At 35.5% G+C, this 24,468-nt stretch overlaps 1 protein-coding gene across 1 annotated transcript in view; it reads right to left on the bottom strand.

Moving 5' to 3' along the window:
* il1rapl2 (interleukin 1 receptor accessory protein-like 2) overlaps positions 1–24,468 on the bottom strand; it is a 647,845-nt gene that overhangs the window by 67,652 nt on the left and 555,725 nt on the right. The window contains exon 7 of the mRNA XM_059345612.1: positions 21,893–21,967. Within this exon, the coding sequence (XP_059201595.1) occupies positions 21,893–21,967 (75 nt within the window). The remainder of the gene's footprint in view (positions 1–21,892; positions 21,968–24,468) is intronic.

The following is a 24,468-nucleotide window of genomic DNA, read 5'->3' as shown; positions in this document are numbered from 1 at the left end:
ATCTGTTCAAGGACTGTCAGAAAGTTAAAATTTAGACAATAATGCCTGTTTTAACTTTTTTTTTTCTATGATAAACGGTGTATTTTTGGCATTTATGAAAAAATAAACCATTTCAGAAGGTAGAAATGCATTCATATTCAGTTATGGAGTCGGAGTTGGAAAAGACAAGAATTTTCCCGTTGCCCTATCAGAAGTTTCCCATTGAGGACACGTGCTTCGAAGCATCACTGCCCTTCAAAGTTGCTGCTGTGTATCAGTGCCTTGAGGTCATAAAAGCCTTTTTTTAAGTCAACTAAGATGAGCAGCGTTGTCTATTGTAGCAGCAGAGCGAGTGTAAGAGACTCTCTTAACCTCCATTACACATCTAAAAGTGATAGAAACAAACTATTCCACTTAAGATCCCTCTTTGGCTTCTCCCCTCTTGCTCGTGCTCCCACAGCTGGTCAAGGTGTGAAAATGTTAAGAGGGGTAAAAAAGTGCTGCCCTTAGAGACAAAACACACACAGTCAGACACATATAATGACAGAAGAAGAAGAAGAAGACAGGATGGTAGAGCTACACGGAGGAAGGTATGCATGTAAATGAAGACACATTCCTTTTTTTCTTTGTAAATTGACCTATAGGCCATCATAAAGCTTTACGAGCTAAACATGTAATACACAGCAAGAAATAATTGGCTAAGCAATTTAAATTAGATATTTTTTAAAAGTCATATTGTAATTGAATGCTTTTCTAAATGAGCAGATAATTGCCAGTCAGTCAGTCAGCTCTAAATTTAGCCACAATCAAAGAAACACTGACTCCGACACTGACTCGGAGGAACTCTCTGAGGAAGTAGAGGATTATCAGATTTACCCTAATGTATCTCCCTCATGTAATAGGTGCAAACAATCCCCAGCCGATCATTCCCATATGTTTTTCTTTTGTCCCAGGCTTGGACACTCTGGTCTAAAATCTTCAAAACTCTTAAGACACAGCATATAATACTACTATCTCTCCTGAGCCTCTCTTGGCCTTGTTTGGTGCCCCCCTGCAGCCTTTTACCTCTAAAATCATGCAGACTGTTCTTGCCTTTGCCCCCCTGTTGGCCTGGAGACTCACCCTCAGCCTCCACCTCACAGCAGATGGGTGACAGAGGTGTTACTCTCCATTAGCCTCGAAAAGCTTAGATTTTTCCCTCAATGGCTCCTTGAACTCATTTGAAAAAACTTGGAGACCTCTCTTGAATTATATTGAATCTTATACATCCCTGCCTGATTGTGACGACTGAGCCCCCCCCCCTTCTTTTTTTAATTTTAATTGATTAATTAATTATTTATTTATTTATTTAAATGTATTATTATTATATGTGTTGTTTGTATTCTGAACTGTTCACAAGCCAATTTTGGATTTAAATTGAGAATTGTTCTTATTCGGATGGGATGGGATTGTGCGAGGGATAAAATGAAAAATGAAAGATAGAAGTCCTCTCTTTCACATGGCACTGCAATGTTGTTGACCGTAAAAAATTGCTTTAAATAAAAAAAAGCCCAAAAAAAAGAAAGAAAGAAAGACCTTAGAGAAAAAGTGCTATATTCACTGTAAAAAAACCCCTGTTGTTTCTACAGTTTCTACAGAACTTTACCGTAATAAATACGTTTAAGATTGCCTTTTTATTCCATATTTTCCCTTAAAAAATAAAAAGTTTTCCCATTAAAAGAAACGCTGTTCTGCCACATAATTGACAAGAAAATACTTTATAAATGCTGCATAAATTAAAGATTTTACCATTAGATATTACAGCATATTATTATGCAATATTAGCAGTTTTTCACCGTAAAATCTACAGACTTTTTTACAGTGTTTGTAACCTTACCAACAGGAGTTTTAAATGTAAATGAGGTATCAGCAAGCACTATGGACGTCACTGCTACATACTCCGACCATCCTAAAGTGGCCTTCCATTAGGAGCTTTTTTCAGACTTCTGATTGGCCAACATGGCTTTAGGGTTATATCTACCTCACAATGCTTCAATTGTGTTTTTGTTTTTAATTTGGAGTTACTTTACAGTAAACTCACAAGCATTATATCTGATAAAAGTGTCTAAAGCTTAACATACACACTGCATGGCAGAAACTCACACAGCCTCACTCACATTCACACTCACACTCATAATCCTTTCAATCTCTCTCTCTCTCTCTCACACACACACACACATTCACACAGGCAGTGGTCTTGGTTAGGTATATTTTCAAAGGGGATTTCTACTTAATAAAAATCCAATTCTGGCTCCACAGGATCCTTATCCCACAGAGAGTGAGTGAGTTTGAAGAAGAGAGAGGGAGAGAGGAGAGGCAGCAGGAGAAATAATTAGACAGTGATGGAGACACAGAGATCATCGTGTACCAAACAGCCAGACTCCTTTTTTTTTTTTGCAGGACAGCAGCTACTGAAAAAACCCTCTTCTACTCTCAGTTCCTTTTTTCTACATCTGTGGCTCCTGACTGATTTGTTGGTTCACAAAATGTTGAATTAATTTTACTGTAATATAACCAAGACACAGCTGAAACACTTGATGTTATATTGAGGGCTTTGCTGCAACCTGCATAATTTCCCCATTAATAACCATTGTTTTTTGACATTTGACCAAACTGTTTTGGCTCCATATGTCACTGTTATATTTTCTATAACTGGTGTGAGTTACAGTGTGAAGCAAACTAATGAAACTTAGCTACTCAAAGTGTGTTTTCTGCCCCAGTGATGTTTTTCATTTTCAACAGAAATGTAATATAAGGACGTACTTCACCGGAAACCACAATTTGCTAAAAATCAACTAGAACCGTCTGTCTTGCATGTGAGCCGTTTATCTCTCATTCACCCTTAGACCTGTTTTGCACATTTTGAATGTCTGCTCAAGGACCTCTGTAGAACCTGATAATGTAATAAATTCCCGATAATGTAATAACCCCGATAATGTAATAAAAATCTGCACCTGAGTCCATTGAAAATGTAATAAAACCTGATAATGTAATAACTTCCCGATAATGTAATTAAGTGCATTTCCCAATAATGTAATACACTTTTTACCAATAATGTAATAAAGTAAAACACCAAGCACCTTTAGATTTCAAGAAGCTGTTAGCATTCGTGTGTCATGGATACCTCGTTTGTGAAAAACGGATGAACGGGTCAAAAGTTAATAAACATTCAACTTTGACCTGTTGGTGGCGCTAGAGCTCTTGAGCTAGAGTTGCCTACACAGTATCACCACTTGAACCCAAGTAATGGGTGGTCTGCTGTTAAATTATTACAATATTCAGGACTTGCGAAATGAAGGCTAACCTGGTAATGTAATAACCTCTAATGTTATACTTTATTACATTATTGGCAAAAAAAAGTGTATTACATTATTGGGAAATGCACTTTATTACATTATCGGAAAGTTATTACATTATCAGGTTTTATTACATTTTCAATGGACACAAGTGCATATTTTTATTACAGTATCAGAGTTATTACATTATCTGGAATTTATTACATTATCAGGATCTACAGACCTCTCATGGTTGCAGTGATTTGTCATTTTTGATGAACCTGTTTTATTATTGACTGTTTTAAGGAAATGATCATAGATTTCCGCAGGTTCAAGCCCCCTCTTCAGCCAGTGAACACCTATGGGGTGGACATGCAGGTGGTGCCAAGTACTAAGTATCTAGGTGTATACCTGGATAATAAGTTGGACTGGTCCCTAAACACAGACGCTCTCTACAAAAAGGGGCAGAGCCGCCTCTTTTTCTTCTTGAAGCTCAGATCTCTGAACATCTGTAGTAAGGCGCTGCAGATGTTTTATCAGTCTGTGGTGGTAGTGTGTTGTTTTATGCTGCAGTCTGCTGGGGAGAGATGACCTGTTAACATGTTCCAGGCCATCCTGAAATACCCAGATCATCCACTACACAAAACCTTTATGGACCAAAAAAACCAAGAGAGTCTGGCTGCAGACCTGCACTGTCAGGACCAGAAGTTGATTCGAAGCCTTTCAAAATAAAAGCGAGCATACCGGAAGCACATATTTTTCGTTCCCCGTGTTTATTTCTTTGGTCTTTATTTTATGTATACATTGCGAAAATGTTTATGTGTATTGATGTGTTCAATTAAAAAGATGAAATAATAATATGCTCCAAAAATCATGATGATTTATTTGACCTTTGACCCCAAAAATGTAGTTACTGCACTCTGGTTTTGCTGTAAAATGATCTAATGGTAAAGCACAAACAGAGTGCAGTAACAACAATGTTGTTGTCTTCTTTCAGCTTTTATATTTAGTTTTCAGTGAATAAACATTTTCAAATTGATTTTGTTATCAGTGTATTTAAAAGTGTTTAACAACTCCATTCAAATTGTGTATTTTAGACGTAATATTTTAATAAGAAATTTTATATTTTAATCTTAATATAATTGTATCTCACTTTGTTACTTCATCACTACCTAGATAATAATTTCCCTTTCAAATAAACTTATAATTTCTATTATTTTTATGTTTGAATGAGTATACATGTCCAAAGCAGACCGTGGTAAGTGCAATTACTGCTTGGTTTTGAGTTGGATTTTGTGTTTTTTATATTATAAATAATTATTTCTCTGAAATAAAGCAGAATTGAAATCTAAAACTTTATCAAAAGACAAAACAGACATCAATGAGTTCATTTTTAGTTATAGCTCAATTTTGACCAAAAAATGTAATTACTGCAGTTAGACTTTGTTGGGCAGTATATACATGCTATATTGCATCATGTTGTTGGTTTACAACATTTTCAGCCCCAAGGCTAAAAGAAAGTTCAAGAAATTCAATAACTAAAGTGTGTTTTGTCACAGATCAGAGGTCAGCGTCAGAGCAGCAGCACTGGGACTGGAAGCTTTCTAAGACATGTCTTTGAAGCCACATCCTCAGGCTGAAGGACTTAAGAAAGCCAATGTGCCATCCCAGAGTGAAAGAACTACTCCACTCAAAATATGTTGAGTATCAAATAGCAGCAAAGCTTGAAAGGTGACTCTGAAAAGTTTGGAGATTTCTCCTACGCAGAAGAAATGTCACATCTCAGTCGCAGCAAAATAATGTATCAAAATGTCCACAGAAACTTTTCAAACCATTAATGCAGCATGATACATTTATCCACTGTATGTTACACATTTTATCCACAGCACAACTCAATGCAGTGTTTCTGTCTTTCTGTACTGTTTGTGAAGATCCAGAAAGTAATATTATTGATATGTTTGATTTGTATTGATTTGCCAAACAAAAAGACATTTGGAGAAACCTGAAATTTCTTTCTGAGTCACATGCAGAGATTTTTTTTTACTTAAGTAAAAGTACAAAAGTATCAGAATCAAAATGTACTTAAAGTATCAAAAGTAAAAGTACTCGTTATGCAGAATGAACCCACTCAGATTGTTTTATATATTCTAAATGTATTATTGGGATATTATTATTGATTAATTTATTGAGCAGCATTTCATTTTATCCAAATAGTGCTCATTTTACCTACTTAATATACTGTTATGAGGTTTAATTAAAAATCACTTTAAATGTATTTTTAATCATAAATCTCGACCTGTAAAGTAACTAAAGCTGTCAGCTAAATGTGGTGGAGTAAAAAGTACAACATGTAGTGAAGTAGAAGTAAAAGGTTACATAAAATGGAAATACTCAAGTCAAGTACAAGTACCTCGAAAATTGTACTTAAGTACAGTGTGGCTCAGGTAACGAAGGGCAATCTGAAAATGTCTGTCTTTCTTTCTTTCTTTCTTTCTTTCTTTCTTTCTTTCTTTCTTTCTTTCTTTCTTTCTTTCTTTCTTTCTTTCTTTCTTTCAGGTAACTAGAACGGCAATCTGAAAATGCAAACCCCCACCAAGGCTATCTTGCTATTTTCATGGAACAACTTGAGCGGCCTTCATGTCTTCAAGTCTTTTTTCAGATTAGTCTGACACCACATGAATGCTGCACCCATCTGCCTCACTATTGGGTTACCTCCAAAATGTAACGGCTTCCTCCTTCATCCATGCTACACCTTCCACTACGTTTTCAGTAGTTTTTCCATCATCCTGCTCACAAACAGCCAACAGACAGGAAGGAGAAAACATGTATCATTTGAAAGTAGTTTGTTTCTTGTAGTGATGAATCATTCAAAGATGTTTTGTTTGGGTTTTCAACTAGTTTTTTTCTCTGTTCAAGCTGATATTTTTTGGGCTAGACCAACAAAAGTCTGATGATGTTTGTCGTAGTTGCCGTACACTTACTGTCAAATAACAGTAAACAAACAAATACATTATTCTACAGATAGTTTCTTCAAAAATATGGACAAAAAATACATATCTGAAAAGAGGTCACAGTAAATTTTGCCTTTATTTCCTTTGCCTTATTCGTCTTCATTATGTATGAAAAAAGTTGACAAAGACGGAAACAAAGGACATTTACACTATAATTTTAGTTAGTTTTAGTTAGTTTTGTAACCACAAAATACAGTTTCAGTAAGTTATCGTTTTTTTTAAACTCTCATTTTTATTTTTATTTCAGTAAACGAAAATGTTTTTTCAATTCTAGTTATTTCGTTATGTTTTCGTTAACTATAATAACCTTATTCCCTAGCCCCTTACCCTAACCCAGTGGTTCCCAAACTTTTTTAGCCGCGCGCCTTCTTCTATGTCCCCACTGGGTTGACGCATCCCCAATCCCCCAAACCTTCAAAAAAACCAAAATGCAATACGCTTTTTTATAGCCATATTAAAGGCGGCATGTATAATCATGCTCAAATGACCAGAACACACATATAATAAAATATGATCACAACAATGCACTCTCGAATTTGAATTAATCTGATACACAGTTTCAATACAATGCAACAAAGTTATGCGCAATCTTCCACTTTTAAGAGCAAAGAGGATGATGACAGGCTCAGGATCAGAGGCAGAAAGCACATAAAATGGGGAAAATGTTATAATATTTTGAGCCGCATTGAACAAAAATTGCAGCAAGTTTTAATGAGCATGGAGCTAAACAACCCCGTCATCATAACACAGGTTGGAAAAATGGACGAAGATAACTTCTTCTACACTTCATTTTAAGATGAAGTGCATTTTGAATAGCCTGCATTTATTAATTAATTAATATTGCAGTTTTTGATTTTACATTTTACAAAGGAAATGTTTATTTACACGTCTTTATTGTGTGTGGGGAAAAAAAATTTAATTGTGTAATTATCAGACTGCCATTACATTTTTCATCTCGCGCACCCCCTAGCGGCAGCCCGTGCACTCCCAGGGGTCCACACACCACACTTTGGGAATCCCTGCCCTAACCCTTACCCTAACCTTCACCATCACAACTACATGCCCAACCCTAACCCAAACATAAACCTAATTCTAACCTTAACCCTAAAACAAAGTCTTAACTCTCAAAAAAGCCATTAAAGAAGTGAGGCCGAAGATGTCTTTACTTTGCAAAACTGTCCGCACTCTGTTGGTTAAAAAAATGTTCTGGTCCTCACTATGTAGGAAGTACAAGAACACACACACACACACCCTGACTTTAGCAGTATTTGACTCGGGGCAACAATACGAATGGTTCCATTTCGTGGCCGGTGCAGGATATCAACCAGTGACCTTGCAGTGTCAGACACTTTTTTCTCCAAACTGGAGTCGCTCTCGCTGCTTTATGTCTGACCATGAAAACAAAAAAACAGATGTTAAGGTTTCACCTCCATCAAACACTTTTCTCCTCCTCTTCACCTCCTCTTTACTCTGCCAGCCCTCCAGTCTCTCCATTAGCGCCTCCTTCTCCATCAAGGTTGCAACAAAAGCTGTTTACCATATTCATGAGGCGGCTACCTGACAAATGAGAGCGAGGGCAGAAAGAACAGAATCTGTTCTTTAGCGCGCTTTCATCGCATATCGATCATCCTTTCACCTGTTATTATTTTCTCAATCCCTGGGAAGCTCTCAGTTCTCTCTGTCCCTCTGTTCTCTCTCTTTCAGCAGCCTGTTTGTATAAAGGCACCACCAGAGATCTGTGTGTGTGTGTCTGTGTGTTTGTGTGTGTGTGTATGTGTTTTATAACACTGATAGATCGACCCTGTACTTTATTATGGGCTCTGATGTGTTGCGTCTGGTGTGTGTGGATGATGAAGACTGTCTGTGTGTTGACAGCGATAAAGAAACAGCTAATGACGGATTTGATAAATCTTTTAGATCATTTGAAAAACTTTCATTCCTTACCTTGTTTTCAACTCCACTGTCTGTTCTTTCTTTCTTTCTTTCTTTCTTTCTTTCTTTCTTTCTTTCTTTCTTTCTTTCTTTCTTTCTTTCTTTCTTTCTTTCTTTCTTTCCTTCCTTCCTTCCTTCCTTCCTTCCTTCCTTCCTTCCTTCCTTCCTTCCATCTTTATTCTTTCTTTTTTTCGACCGTCCGTCTTTTTTTCTTTCTTTCCGTCCATCCGTCCGTTTTTCTTTCTTTCTTTCGTCCGTCCGTCCTTTTTTCTGTCTGTCCATCTGTCCATCTGTCTGTCTGTCTGTCCATCTCTCAGCCTTTCTGTCTGTCTTTTTCTTTCTTTCTTTCCTTCCTTCCTTCCTTCTTTTTTCTTTCTTTTCGTCGGTCCGTCCTTTTTTCTGTCTGTCCCTCTGTCTGTCCGTCTTTTTTCCGTTCTTTCTCTCCGTCAATCTTTTTTTCTTTCTTTCTTTCCATCAGTCCGTCTTTTTTTCTGTCTGTCCGTCTGTCTGTCTTTTTCTTTCTTTCTTTCTTTCTTTCTTTCTTTCTTTCTTTCTTCCTTTCTTTTGGTCTGTTTGTCTTTCTGTTTGTCAAATTACTGTGTACTGTCCCTTTGCCCTTCTCACTGATTTCCCTCTCAGCACCAGCTTTCCAGGTCGTATTACGTAGATGAGGTTTTTATCAGCCTTAACCGTGAAAGAGAAAATAAATGAACAAAACGCTGTGTACTATCTCTATTATTGTTGCAGATAATTTGACACTTTGGAGCCATTGTGCTGTATTATTCTGCTGTGAATTACATGGCTGATGATGACTAACAACTGCAAACACAAGCTGAGTCTCTCTCTCATGGATGGAAATCTGCAATATAAAGACCTTTGTTGCATTCATTTCATGGTGCACTCCTCCCACCTCACGTTATCTTCCTGTGACAGTTTGAAAGGGAATAATGACATGACGCATCACCATTTTAAGACACATGAATGAAAAGGCTGAATGAGCCGCGAGAGAAAGACAAAGGGACAGTTAGAGATATAGAGAGCGGTGGAGGGGAGACAGGCAGATGGAAGGAAAGCGAGATAGAGGCAGACACCTCGCAGGGACGGAGGGAGACAGACGTAGAGAGATAAATGCGATGGGGGGAAGAAGGAGACAGAGACGGACGGAGAAAGAGAGACAAGAGGGGAGGAAGAGGAAGAGACAGAAAGCCTGCCTCCTTATCTCAGCCTGCCTTTCACAGACAGCCTCACGCTGGCACCCACGACTGCTCTGTGTGCATGTTTGTGTGTGTGTGTTCTTGTACTTCCTACATAGTGAGGACCGGAACACGTTTTAAAACAAACAGAGTGAGAACATTTTTGCAAAGGGAGAACATTTCGGCTGGTCCTCACTTCTTTAACCGATTTAGATCTAAAACAGCTGGAAAAAATGCCTGTAAAACCTTTGGGCGATTTTAAAATAAGCCCCTAAAACCTGAAGTTTTTCTGTAAATTCAACAGAATTGTCAACGCTTCCTACTAAATAATATATTTTTCAGCCTCTGTAGCAGATAGAAATGAAATTCAATAAGTATTTGAGAGCTTATAGCTGTCATATCTGAGTTCCCTCCGCTATAGTCGTCTTCCGCCATGATTTCAAAGTTCTGGAAAAGTCCCATGTTGCATTGCAACACTCCCACATGTATTCTGATGCATTTCATTGGCCAAGAGACAGAAAATAGTTGGAAAAAACTAGAAATACTACAAAACGACATATCCGCTTTCCCGGCTTTAATGGTAGAATAACGCAACAGCTCCCCCGGTTTTAATGGTAGAAATGCAGTAATGATTTCCCGGCTTAAATGGGTTAAAGGCTTGTTTGAGAGTTCAGACTTTGTTTTAGGGTTAAGGTTAATATTAGGTTTATGTTAGGGTTAGGGTTGGCCATTTAGCTGTGATGGTGGGGGTTTTGTTAAGGGTTTGGGTAAGGGGCTGTAGGGAATTCACTATTCCAATGATGGCCCTCACAATAATAGAAGTACAAGAATGTGTGTGTGTGTGTGTGTGTGTGTATTTGGACTAAACTAGTGCTGCAGCTAAAATTTTTACATTTTTCATCATAATATAATGTTTTCATGGACACTGAGAAGGTCATGATCAGAAGGCTCCCAAAGTTTATTATTAAATGTTCCATTAATTTTTTTCATAATGCCGATTTTAGAGTTTGATGAGCTTTACTTTGGTAATAAAGTGTCACATATTTTTTGTAAACGGTCAAATTAATTTCTAGCCATATGGCAATTATATTCTAATATGGAAATGAACTGACTGGCTGGTGATTCAGAGTTTACTCATTTTGTCAGACTTGATTATGTAATTTAAAAATGATTAAAAAAAAGAATTAAAAATAATAATAAAATGTACGGTTGCCCATAAAGTTGGAATGATTTTCTTTTCAGACACAATCTTGTTAATTGTGGTTTCATTTTCATTGTGATATGTTTGGAAGAGACTAATTAATAAAGTTTTGAGAAGATATAAACTTTATCTGCCAAGAATAAATCACATTGTCACAATAATTTCATGGAAAGCGGTAAAAAAAATGTGTTATTCCAACTTCATGGGCGATCATGTATATATTGCTGAACATTAAATGAAAGGTGTGATAATAAATTGAAGTTAATTTAAATAGTGACATTTAGATTTTATGCATATATTTAAATATATCTATTCATTGATGTTCATCAACATATTCAACCTATTCAACATGCTAAAATATGATTTCTCCAATGTGCAATATCTGAAAAATGTACAAAGTACTTTCAGGAAAGCAAACAAACACAAAAACACATATTAATAATAAATGCAAAATAGCAGAAATGTATGTATACAATGTATATGTCTTTTTTCCTCTTTTTCTGTCTTCTATCTATCTTTTTTATCGCCATGATTTACAAATGGCAAAAATCTATTCACTTACGTAAGTGAATACACATACATTATTAAGGCAATTGTAGGTAATAAAATACATTAACATATGTCTTATTTTGATAATTCATGCAATAGAAGGTGAATGTATTCACATCTGTTCAACCAACAGTCAAAATCATGACTTTCTAAACTCATAAAACAGAATCATGAAACAAAGAAAAGCAGCAGATGTTTTGCTTCATAAATGACTCTATAGAATATTAAAAAATAATTTTCTGACAGTTAATTGATCAGCCGAAATATTGTCCCAGTCCCCGTCTGCAGGTAGAGTTCGTGTCTTTCCACTATGTGCAGAATGTGTCCACTATGTCCAGAAATCTGTGTGTTTGTCTGTGTACTGTAAAGCCCACGTGTCCAGTATATTGACAGTGTGTGTGTGTGTGTGTGTGCACCTAGGTGCTTAGGTGATTTCCATGAAGGCTATTCAATCTCCCAGAAGACTTTGCGTGTCTGCAGCGGATGAACATTGACAGCTGCGGTCTGATAGTTACACCTGCCACACCTGACACGCACACACACACACACACACACACCTGACACACACACACACACACACGCAAAGTGCAGACATGATTTCTGTGTGACACTAACAGTCAACAGTCGTCTTAGTAAATAAATAGTTATTAATAAGTTAACCTTTTACATGCAGCTGCATCCAGGAGACACTGTTGGAAACACGTTATATACTGTTTGTTTAATTTGTAAAAAAAACCCAAAAAAACAACAACAACAAAAAAATCCTGCATTTTAAAAACTACAAGTTCTACACTGTAAAAAGAAAAGATGACAAACACTCACAATCAAATCATAGTAAACAACAGAAAATTGTGTTTAAAATACAGATAATATACAGTAAATATATGTCGAATAACTATAGTTTAAAAAAAACTTTTATATGAGTTATATACGTTTTTAAAATCATTTCTTTTAAAAATATATTTTTCACATTAAATTTTAAATTGAGTATTTTCTCTATTAATTTATCTACTTATTAACCTTACTGTTTATTTTAATTTTTCGATTTTGTATTTTTTTATTATTATTTTTTAACATAGAATTCACAAAATTCAAGACCATTTAGCAATTGAATACAACTTATTTAAAATTAATATTATGCAACTTAATTAATATTAATAATGTTAATATTTGTAATGAAGTCATTTAACATTTAACAGTGTAGTTTTATGACTCTCTGGTGAGTTTAAGACAATAAATAACCAAAAAAAAAGATTCTAAATGAACATGCCAGTAAATTGTTAAACAATTTTTTTTTCTATGTTAAAATTTTTGTCTTTCCATAACATACAGTAAAAACATTTTCATGGAAAAAATGATTAGACCACCTTGTTTTCTTCGATTTCTTGTTCATTTTAATGCCTGTTACAACTAAAGGTACATTTGTTTGGACAAATATAAGGATAGCAACAAAAATAGCTCATAAGAGTTGAATTTAAGAGCTGATATAAAGACATTTTCCGTGGTTTTCTTGATAATAACCAAAATCATTATCAAGAAAACCTTGGAAAATGTCTTTATATCAGCTCTTAAATTCAACTCTTATGAGCTATTTTTGTTGCTATCCTTATATTTGTACCTTTAGTTGTACCAGGCATTAAAATGAACAAGAAATTTAAGAAAACAAGGGTGGTCTAATCATTTTTTCTATGACTGTAGGTGATTGACATTCTATTTCAAATACTTTGCAAAAACAAAGAACAATCTGTTTAATTCTCATCCCGTGTGGCAGATTTTCAATGTGTGAAATTAAAACTAAATGAGGAAACTCTAATAATCTAAGTCTAATACGTTTTCCGTGACTGTATATATTAGATTATTATTATTATTGATGCATTTATGTAAGCAACGTTTCAATTTTCTCAAGGATTCATTTTATCTTCTTAACATACTGTAATGACCTTTAATTTCAACAAATGTCTAATCACTTTAAATTTATCATGTTTATCTTAAATCTCGACCTGTAAAGTAACTAAAGCTGTCAGCTAAATGTAGTGGAGTAAAAGTACAATATCCACCTCAAAATGTAGTGGAGTTGAAGTATAAAGTTACATCAAATGGGAAAATACAACTTCATCAAAACTGTACTTAAGTACACAGCCCTACAAAGTCTAACATCAGTAGCTGGCCCATTTCAGAATTGCGGGTACATTTGAAGTTTCGACAAAATAAGAATTTCATTTTATTTTTTTCCATAAAACCTTTTTCATTCCCATAGAGAACACTTTAAATTTAACACTTCCAGCATTTGCCAAGCTTAAACATGTAAAATTTAAAATATTTAATCTGAAAATCATCGTAGAAACAGTAAAATCAGTCAACTCTGTTGCAGACAAATTAGGGTAAATATGTATAGTACTCAAATGTAATACATTTTAAAACCATGTCTTTCCTAAGAGAACTTTTGTCTTTACATCCACTGATTCAACTTTAAATTTTCTAAGATAAAGATTCTTTTTTCAGGAGTAAAAACATTGACACATTTAATTGGAAAGTTGCCAAGACAGTTTGGATTTTCTCTAAATATTGCTCCAAAAATGAATGAAATGCTTTGAAATTTCATGTATAGTGAGAATGTTAGTTATAACACAGCTTCTGGTTAATTTGTCAACAATAAAACATATTTAATTAGAATTTTTTTAAACAAAACTGTGTGAAACAGAGTTGACGGCTATGTGAACAGAGTTGACATGAATAACAGAGTTGACAAACTATGTGTAAAAGGCCAAAAACAGTAACTCTGTTATCATTAAAATTTTGACATGTCAAAATTATGTGACATAACAGAGTTGACGATAACAGAGTTGACATTTTCCACCATTTTGTGCTTTAACTCCACGTGATAGCTTAAAACCAGATACCACATGTCATGAATAAAACCATACTTCTATGAATTTTCATCATATTATTGTTTTTTCAAAAATGACTGACAGATTCACTAGAATATCATAGTAACAGAATTGACATATAATTAATCTACTGTTGGTATATTCTCAACATTTTGTACAAGTTAATGAGAGAGAAAGTTTAACATTCCATAGTTCCCTCCAAATATTTTCTGCAAGAGGAAGTGACATCACTGGGTGCAGGTCACATGTTTTTTATTTGAATGCTGTAGGGTTTTTTATATGGTTTTATAACAGCGATAACAGAGTTGACCGGATCATAGGGACAGATAAAAAATGTATATTTTTAATGTTGAAATCCCATGTATTACAGAAAATAAATACTCTGTGCAACTGTAAGTATAAGTATTTATATAATTAGCACAAAAAAACTGCTAATTTTAATGAATTATTTTATGTTAATTCAATATGAACATGTGAATCACAAGCTGAAGACAGCCAATAATTGGTGGGTGGGAATCATTTAATTAATATTTTACATATAAATTGTGCCTAAAATACACACCAACCATTATTATTGGTGATCATTCAATATAATTAGCAATATTATTTAAAACAGATCCAGTAAATACTTTTTTAGGGGGAAATAATCAAAGGTTTTTCTGGGAGACGCAAAATGTACCCGCAATTCTGAAATCACCCAGCTACATTTTTGGTTGAAATTGAGTTATAACTAAAAAATGAACTCCTTGATGTCTGTTTTATCTTGTGACAAAGATTTTGATTTAAATTTTGCTTTATTTCAGAGAAATAATTATATAAAAATTGCAGTAACTACAATATCCAGCTCAAAACCAAAGCAGACAGCAGTAAGTTGACTTACTGCAGTTTGATACAGTGTTGGCTTGTTTTTCTTTATTGTGTTGAATAGTAAAGACAACAATAATAGAAATTATAAGTTTATTTGATAGGGAAATTATTATCTAGATAGTGATCAAGTAAAGAAGTGAGATAATATGATATTAAGACTAAAATAGAACATTACTTTACAATATTAAGTCTAAAATACACAAATCTTTGAATAGTTGTTAAACACTTTCAAATATTCATGACAAAATCAATTTGAAAATGTTTATTCACTGAAAACTAAATATAAAAGCTGAAAGAAGACAACAACATTGTAGTTACTGCATTCTGTGTGTGCTTTACTATTAGAACATTTGACAGCAAAACAAGAGTGCAGTAAATACATTTTTGGGGTCAAAGGTCAAATAAATCATCATGATTTTTTAGCATAAAAATGACATCATGAATACATGTAGAAATAAGTGTCATATCACTTTCCTACCTATAACTCATTTGGCTGGCCAGTTAGAAAACTTTAAAGCAGTTTTTCTCAGTTTTGCATAGTTACTGCAGTGAGGCTTTGAAAGGCAGTACAGTACTTGAGTAAATATACTTAGTTACTTTCCACCACTGGGTTTAGGTCACATTAAGGCTTGTGAGGTGCAGACAGGGAGTGAAAACAGAGGAATAAATGGATTCCGGGGTCAAACACTGGAAGAGTTTTCAGGAGCGATGAGAGAAACATGGACAGTGGAGCAATTAGCTGAGCCTCAGTGCCTTAAATATGAGTGACATTTAGCTGGGAGAGCATTGTGAGACAAATTACTGATGGAACATGATGAACCACAGCCATTTGTTGAGCTTGTGATGAATGAAAGGAACATTTTACATCACCAGTTATTAAATCAAATTGTGTTTAATTTATCAAGTCACATCACAATTTATCATGCTTCAGCTTGTGTTGCTTTTCCATCACACTGCTTTAATATTCACATCCATTTTCACCCTCTAGTCCATGTTCATCACTCAGCGGTGTCACTTCTTTTCTTTTGACTCACTCCAAGAAATAACTGGCCATTCATTGTTCAAGCTGCGACTAATGAATGAGTTCAGATTGCCTCCAATTTTCTATTATGGATTAATCAAATAACACGACTAGTTATATGTATTCTCCTCATGTTTCACTGATTGAACACAGTAATGAAGTTCAGAAATCTGCAATAATAAGAAACACACATTATTGATCAGTAGAGTTCTAATAAATCCGTCTGACAATTATATTGTTATATTTTTATTGTAAGACATTTTTAGACTTTCTAAGCTAATAGTACTGATATAATAAAGGCAGAATTTATTAAAAAACATTTTAAAGGCTGATTTTTTTTCACACAGTTTTAAAGGCAGAAACAAATTCCACTGTTTTAAAGGCTGTATTTTTAGAAAAACGTTTAAAAGGCTGAATTGAAAAAAAAAAAAACGTTTAAAAGGCTGAATTGAAAAAAAAAGTTTAAAAGGCCGAATTGAAAAAATGTTTAAAAGGCCGAATTGAAAAAAAACATTTAAAAGTGTGAATTGAAAAAAAAGGCTAAAAGGCTGAATTTTTTTCCCCTCAGTGTTAAAGTCAGTATATAACATTTTTTTTAAAAAATAGGCTGAATTAAAAAACAAAACATTAAAAGGGCTGATTCATTTTTTTTTTAAAAGCTGAAGAATAAAAATAAATAAAAAAAGTCAATTAAAAAAAACATTTAAAAGGCTGAATTAAGAAAAAAAAAACATTCAAAGGGCCGAATTTCTTGAAAAAACTTTAAAACGGCTAAATATTTCTGTTTTAAAGACTAAATTTTCTTTTTCTTTTTACAAGGTTTTTAAAGCTGGTAGGTATAGGTATTAATTTGCAAAAGAAAAATGAATACCTATATCAGGATCAATCTTTAATTATAGCTCTTTTTGTCCGTCTGTTGCCCGTAGCCCACATCAGTAAAACAACAATGAGCATAATGAACTGTGTTTATAACCCACAGCATAATAAAATAATGAGAAAAGCAGAGGAGAGGGAGGATGTGGGGTGGTAGAGAGGGAAAAATCTGAATAAAAGAAAGGAGAAAACAAGGCAGAGGAACAGTTAACAGACACAGAGAGAATAAAGGGATGAAGAAGAGAAGAAAAAGTGAGTGTGGAGGACGAGAGAGTGGAAGTGGAGGAAAATGAACAACATAACTGTGGCTGCTGATGTAAATCTCCCTCAGGTTAAAACAAGATGATAATTAAAAATGTACCGCAGGGTCACACTGTGACTGGGACTGTGAGTGTGTATAGTGTGTGTGTGTGCACATGTGTGTCTTTGCTGCTTTTATTGCTTCAGGTGTGTGTGTGTCTGTGTGTGTGTGTGTGTGTGTGTGTGTGTGTGTGTGTGTGAGTGAGTGTGAGTGTGAGTGTGTGTAGTGGTGGTGGTGGTGATGGGGGGTGAGATTGCGGTGCCCATTAAAAGGTGTCCCTGCTGCAATCAGTGTACAGAGGCCTTAGGGCCTATTTGTTACTACATCAATCTGGAGTTAATGGAAACACACAACACACACTCGTACACACACACAAACACATTTCTGCCTACAGTGCTAACATTGTCAGAGAGACCGCAGAACAGTGGGACACACACACACACACACACACACACACACACACAGCTGGCAAAGGAGCCAGCCAACAGGCCCACAGCAGAACAACACACAGTGTTTAGTACAAGCAAACCCCACTGTGATCACTTCCATTTTTTAATTCCTGTCTTATCAGACCTTTTTGTTGTTGTTGTCAAAGCAGCTTATTGTTTTTTTCAGTTGAAACCTGACTTCTTTTAGCTTTCCTGCTCTCACTGTGCTGAAATGACATTTTCTGAGCCTGATGGAAGTCGCCAATCCAAACATCTGAAAACCCCCCCATTGACGACGAATCAAAGCGAAAAGACTTTGTAAATGTCATGGTTTTGACTATCGGCCAGTTCTCATCAGTAGATAAGGCAGTGATGTAGTGAGTCCTGTGCGGGAATGTGTGAGTGTTTTAGCACAAAGTAAATTGGACTGAGTACATTTATGCTCATAAGTCAAAGTTATATACTACATATGCTACATATGCTACAGGCATATGCTACCTCATGGCCATTGCGCTCTTACATAAATGGCCCCTGGCTCTGCCACCCGTTCCTTCAAGGCAATCCAAACTCTTTGGGTTTCTTGTTCCCTGTTGGTGGAACCACTACCAGTTCCTACCAGAGCAGGGGCGTCCCTCTCTACCTTTAAAAACCTCCTGAAGACCCAGCTCTGTTTTTTGATTTGTCGTTGTGTTTTCTGTTTTGCTTTTGTGTTTTTTGATTCATTGTTGTGTTTTTTGATTTGTCGTTGTGTTTTCTGATTTGCCGTTGTGATTTGCACTTCAGGGCCACCGTACATTGCACTATACCTAGAATGTTACCCTTTTTTCCTGTAAGACAAGCGTCTGCTAAATGACTAAATGTAAATGTAGTTAATGGCTGACTGGAGGAGAGGAGAGGAGAGGAGAGGAGAGGAGAGGAGAGGAGAGAAGCGGAGCAGGATGGGGATGGAGGCAGACTGAGAGCAGGAGGCCATAGAGTACCACAGAGCCACCATCTCTTAACTGTCTGACCCACTGCACCAGACCCACTCCAGCTCCAGGCCTGCTGCTCTCTGCACAAACCTGATCTCTGACTCCTCTATAGAGGGAGGCCGTGTCCCTGCAGGGTCCAGTAAAGTATCTCACGAACAGAGCTAGATAGTGGCCACAGTCAGAATGGCTTGACTGTCATCCATTCATTTATTATCCTGGCATTGGGCTAGAGGTGGGCCACACCCTGGTCAGGTCACCAGACCATCACAGGGCTGACACATAGAGACAGACAACCATTCATGCTCTCATTCACTCCTACGGCAATTTAGAATCACCAATTTTAACCTCTGAAGTCCAGGAGATTTTGGTTGAAATTTGTCAACTTCCTCTGCATTAATTTCTGTCTCTGTTTAGCATCTTTCAGTCTGTCCTTACATCACATGCTTTTTCTCCACACAAACTTGGCTATAAGTCAGATTTTTCATTTTATTTTAATTAACAAAGTATAAAGCTGCCAGGAACCCAAAATACAAACAAGAGACACAGGTGTCTTTTGAAATGTACCATTTATTTTGACCATTTATACACACAAAAACATCAGGAAAAAAAAAAAATACAAAACAGTCTATTTGCATGTCAATTAAAAATAGTAATAGTTTTCATTGTAGAAAGAAATTCACATTTTAAAAATGGTCTAGAAGCATAAATGGCACTTTCATCTGGCTTTCTCAGCTTGTCTACATATATAAATAAAGTTATTACCGTAAATAAAACGTGTATTTTCAATAAATAGATGGACTCCAGAGGGTTAACCTAAGCTGCATGTTTTTGGACTGTTGGAGGAAGCTGAAGAACCTTGATGCCCATAATTTAGATGGAGGCTAGAAAGTGATAAATCCATGTGCAGGTTGAAAATATAGGAAAGTGACTACAAAGAGGGTTAGATAAACCAGCATGTAGTGTTGTACAATACATTGGGAGATATATTAAAATATCAGACCTATAGCAGCACTGTAAAACTTTTGTAGGAATTGCAGTAACACTGTCAAATTGCATCAGAAATAGAAATCTGATCGTAAAATTAAACATTGTACATCACCATAGCAAATACTTTTAATTACTGTAAATCAAAGAGATTCATAAAACTTTAAATTCTACTGCCATAAACTGTAAAAAACAACAACTGTGAAAATGTGAAATTAATGGAGAAATACCATGATGACACAATTATCCTAAAAGTAATGGGATTATTCAGTATAAATTACAGTTTTTGTTGATATTTACATTTACATACGCTCACAGTATTTTTTTACGGTGAAGTTCTGGCAACCACAGCTGATGGTATTTTACCATAAAAATTAAACATTTTTTTTTTTACAGTGAGTTTAAAAATGCACCACATATGATTTGACAAACACACAGAATTTGGCCATCAGTCACAGTCTCTCTGTGCAGGAAACTCTTGCTTGAGTGAGATAAAAGCAGCTCTGATTTAGGAAATCCCAATGCACCATTTGGGAACAAAACGGGAAATCACGCACAAACCAAGGTATAAAGAACCAGGAATAGAAAACGAACAGGACAGTTGCTGTTTGGATCAAGTACCTGTTTGTGTATCTTGCCTGTTATATTTGTTGGTTTCTTCTTGATGTCAGGTTAACAAAAAAGTACATGGCAAAAGAAATGTTTAATGGGGCCCCATCTTGCAGATGGTACTCAGTTCTCTTAATACATGTTAGAGGTGTGAATCAGCAGAGGCCCCACGATACGATTTTATCCTGATACTTGAGTCACGATACGATATTATTGTGATATGGTGAGTATTGCGATACAATATATTGCGATTTAACTGTTTAACTGCATTTTGTGTCCACAAAATTAAATTCAATCAAGAATTGTTTTGTCAAATAAGAGAAAATTCTCAGTCTATTCATCTCACTTCAGTCTTTTTATTTCTCCACAATGAGAGTCAAACCCACAGACTGACCAACAAAGTATTCAGTCAAACTGAATTGAACTGATATCAAACATGTATGGACGACAACAACTGCAGCATTTAATCAAACTTTCAAAAACTTTAAGCTTCACTGCTCTCAATTTTCTTGAATGAAACATAAAAAAAGCCGAACTTTGCAGCATTATTTCAACAACTTCCCGTATCTCTAGTATATTCCAAAAAGTGAGCCTGCTACGGCCTCCGGAAAAAACAAAAACAGTGAAAATACTGACAGCCTGCTGGCTGTCAGAATGCTAAATATCGATACTTGGTGGCCATGATACGATATAATATTGATGCATAAAGTATAGATTTTTTCCCCAACTCTAATGTATGTTCTCTATGTTAAGTGTAGCTGAGTGTTCATATAGGACATTAGCTATTCTGAGCACTTGGTGTCCCCCTATTTGGGGTTTCCATGCAGAAAACCTCTTTCACACAGCCAAAAATCCAACCTGGTCTCACAGGAATCCGTGAAATACCCACAGTTTCGCTTAACTCAAAATCCGTGGTATAGCCACGGAATCACTCAAATTTCCGTGAAACTGACATGGATTTCCCTACAATGCAAGTTAATGACATTCATATCCAGTGGCTATTCCATGGATATTTTTTCCTATTGGTTTGTTCCAAGTCACGTTCCGGCGGTCAGAACAAAAAACATGGCGGACAGTTCTCTCATTTTTAGTGAAAAAATCAATATTTTGACTTAGTTTCTGCATAAAAATGGATTTTGATTATATTTCTAGTGAGAAATATGTGTTTTATTTTCTAAATATTCACTCATTGAATGTACATAATCACTTTGTGGTGAAGATCTCGTCAGAAAAACATGATCCGCTGTGTTTTATATTGAAATCTCCCTGATCCTATGTGTATTTAACAGATCAAACCTTCGCCCATTATTCGCCCATGTTGCAAAAATCAGTCAGTCACCGTAAACAGAGGAAGACTTGTGTCCTTAGCATGCAAAGTGCTAGCATCAGTACTGAAGAGACAAAGAAGAGCCCCACTAACAGGATCATCATGGACAGAAAATCACTATCATCAAATCTGAGCAGTTGTGGAAAGGTGGAGAAGAGGCATCTCTCCCATTGGCAGGATTATGGTGGGATTATATTAGTGTGTTCAAGGGTTCTGGAGTCACTCTTATGCATCTCTGCATCAAGTAAAATTTCTCTTGAGCACTTGAGCTGTCCATCTCTCTGGAGAAATACTGAAGTGTCACTCACGTCATGCCATGAAGAAACACCACAGAAATGAGCACTTTGCACCAAAGATGACAACAGCGTTTTAAAAAGCCAGGACCTTAAGGATTAAGGCTTTATACTGGGAATAAAGAGATAGAGAAGAGCTGTTGGTCCTTACCAGGCGTGATTTCTATCACGGTGTCTTGTCTCTCCGGGGGAAACAGGACCTTGGGAGGCTGAGTGGCCTGGAGAGCTGCGAGAGAGACAGAGAGAGAGAGAGGTTGATTATCAGGAGCAGGAGAAGTTTATCATCATGTCATGGGCTCATTAATCCAAAATAGCAAAGCGTCAATCTAAAAAACAACAAGGAAAAGAAGAAAATCCACTTTATTTCTCAATTAAAACTGAAACAATGAAGGGATGTCTTCATTCTTGAGAGGAAAAGTGAGAACATTGTGTGTTTTATTCATTCAGCAATTCTCTGTGTGTCAGAAATCATAAAATGAATGCATTTACTGTTCAAGCATTTCTTGGGCTGAAATATATGCCACCAGAAACTGAATTTGAATTATTTATATTTGAATTGCTTAACTTGAATAATTGCATTAAAAAACTGAATTTGAATCACATAATTTGAATTTGTATTGTTCAATTTGATTCATTGCATTGAAAAACTGAATCTGAATTGTAATTTGAAATTGAATTTATTAGTTTGGAACTGAACATTCAGTTCTCACAATTCAAATTAAATTTTCTGCGACAAACATCTGGGAATGCAAACATCTGGGAAGCAATCTAGCGCAGAAAACGTAGGTGCTAATTCGCTGAAGAGGCGCTCTGTGTATCTGTGCTCGATTGCTCTGCCTCAACTACCAGGAGGTTTGCCGCAGAAAATTAAAATTGAATTTTTCTAACTGAATTTGAATTGTGAGAACTGAATGTTCAGTTCCAAACTAATGAATTAAATTTCAAATTACAATTCAGATTCAGTTTTTCAATGCAATGATTCAAATTGAACAATACAAATTCAAATTATGTGATTCAAATTCAGTTTTTTAATGCAGTTATTCAAGTTAAGCAATTCAAATTTAAATATAAATAATTCTAATTCAGTTTCTGGTGGCACATATTTCAGCTCATATTTCAGGTGATTCTCGTGAAAGTGGTACAGCTCATAGCAAAAATCCAAGAGCATTAAATACATATTTTCTTTGACCCTTTATTCAATATGCAATCTAAAGTCACTGTTTAATATGAATTTATAACCTATTTAAATACTTTTACCGTATTTTCTGACATATTTAGAGACACTGAGCAAAATTCATTACCGTAACACATTTTTAAATAGAAATAAAAAACAACAAAAGGGTTTTTTTTTCTCGTTTTTTTCTTTGGCAAGCACTTAAATATGCTCAAGGGTAGCTGGTATCACCAAAATGTATTTTATTAAAATATACACATATTTTAATTCAAACAATTATATCATTACCGTAACATTTAACCATTTATTCTCATCAATTTTCATTCAGATTTTGTTCTTTACACATTTTTAAAAACCATAATGTTTGATTATATTCTGTTAAATTATACATTTTTAAACAAATGTATATTTATTTTTATAAAGTTTATTAAATATTGATTGTGTTTTAGTGTGGGGAAACCATGACATTTTATCTGGAAACATTACAGTAATGAATTTGCGAATCAAAAAAATGTTAAAAAATATAGAAAATGTTATTTTAACACAAAACAATGAATTGTGCCTCATTATGGCTATATTGTTCATTCATATGAAAGTGAAATATATTTAATTTAATAAAGTATGTCCTTATAATCTTCACAGACAGAACTTAGACTGGCTTCATGAGAATCACCCCATACATTTCTGTCACCTGGATAAAAACCTGAAAAAGCAGTGTGAGGATAGATAGAGCGAGAGAGAGTAAAAACAGGGATTGTCAGAGGGTTGGAGAGTGACACACAATAAGATAAGTCTGACATCTGAGTTAGACTGAAAAACAGTTGCAATGCGGCTGCAGAGCTACACAGCACACCATTATTATCAGGAAACACCCTGGGAGAGTGCTGGCCTTTGCTCCACCAATTGATCACTGCCCTGCAGCATCACAGAGTCAAATCTAAAGAGTTGCGAGCGCTCTGACTCTCACACCTACGAGATGCTGCCTGAGCCACAGAGGCAGCTCGCCACAGCTTGTCTCACCTCATGATTTCTGACTCACGGCCTTTCAACTCTGATGAACAGCAGACACTCTCTGCTTCCACCTGAAGCACCTCTCCATTTCACCTGGCTGGATCCTCAACACCAACGCTCTCTGATGTCCAACACCTTTTCCCCTCACTACCTCCGAGTTTCTGATGATCCTCTGATCTGCTTCACTACTCCCGTTCTTCTCTGAGGGCCCGGGGTTGCTGTTTGTTCTGAGATTGACAGGTTGACATCTGGTGTCAACCGAATTCTCAATGATCACCTGATGGTTGTTTTCATAAAACGGAGATTTAAGAAGAAACATGACATCGACATAGTAGTTAAAGGGAATCATACAGTACGAGCCGACATTAGGGCTGGGCGATATATCGATATATTTTTAAATGTGATATGGAATTAGACCATATCGCATATATCGATAGAGTTATTAACCATTTACAAAGTGCTATACATATTTAATCTTTAAATGTTTTCAATCAACAGGTATATGAATCATTTCAAAATCATTAACATACTTAATGTGGTGT

The sequence above is a fragment of the Centropristis striata genome, chromosome 12 (assembly GCF_030273125.1).
Source record: "Centropristis striata isolate RG_2023a ecotype Rhode Island chromosome 12, C.striata_1.0, whole genome shotgun sequence".
NCBI lineage: Eukaryota > Metazoa > Chordata > Actinopteri > Perciformes > Serranidae > Centropristis > Centropristis striata.
This window is presented reverse-complemented; position numbering and strand designations above follow the sequence as displayed.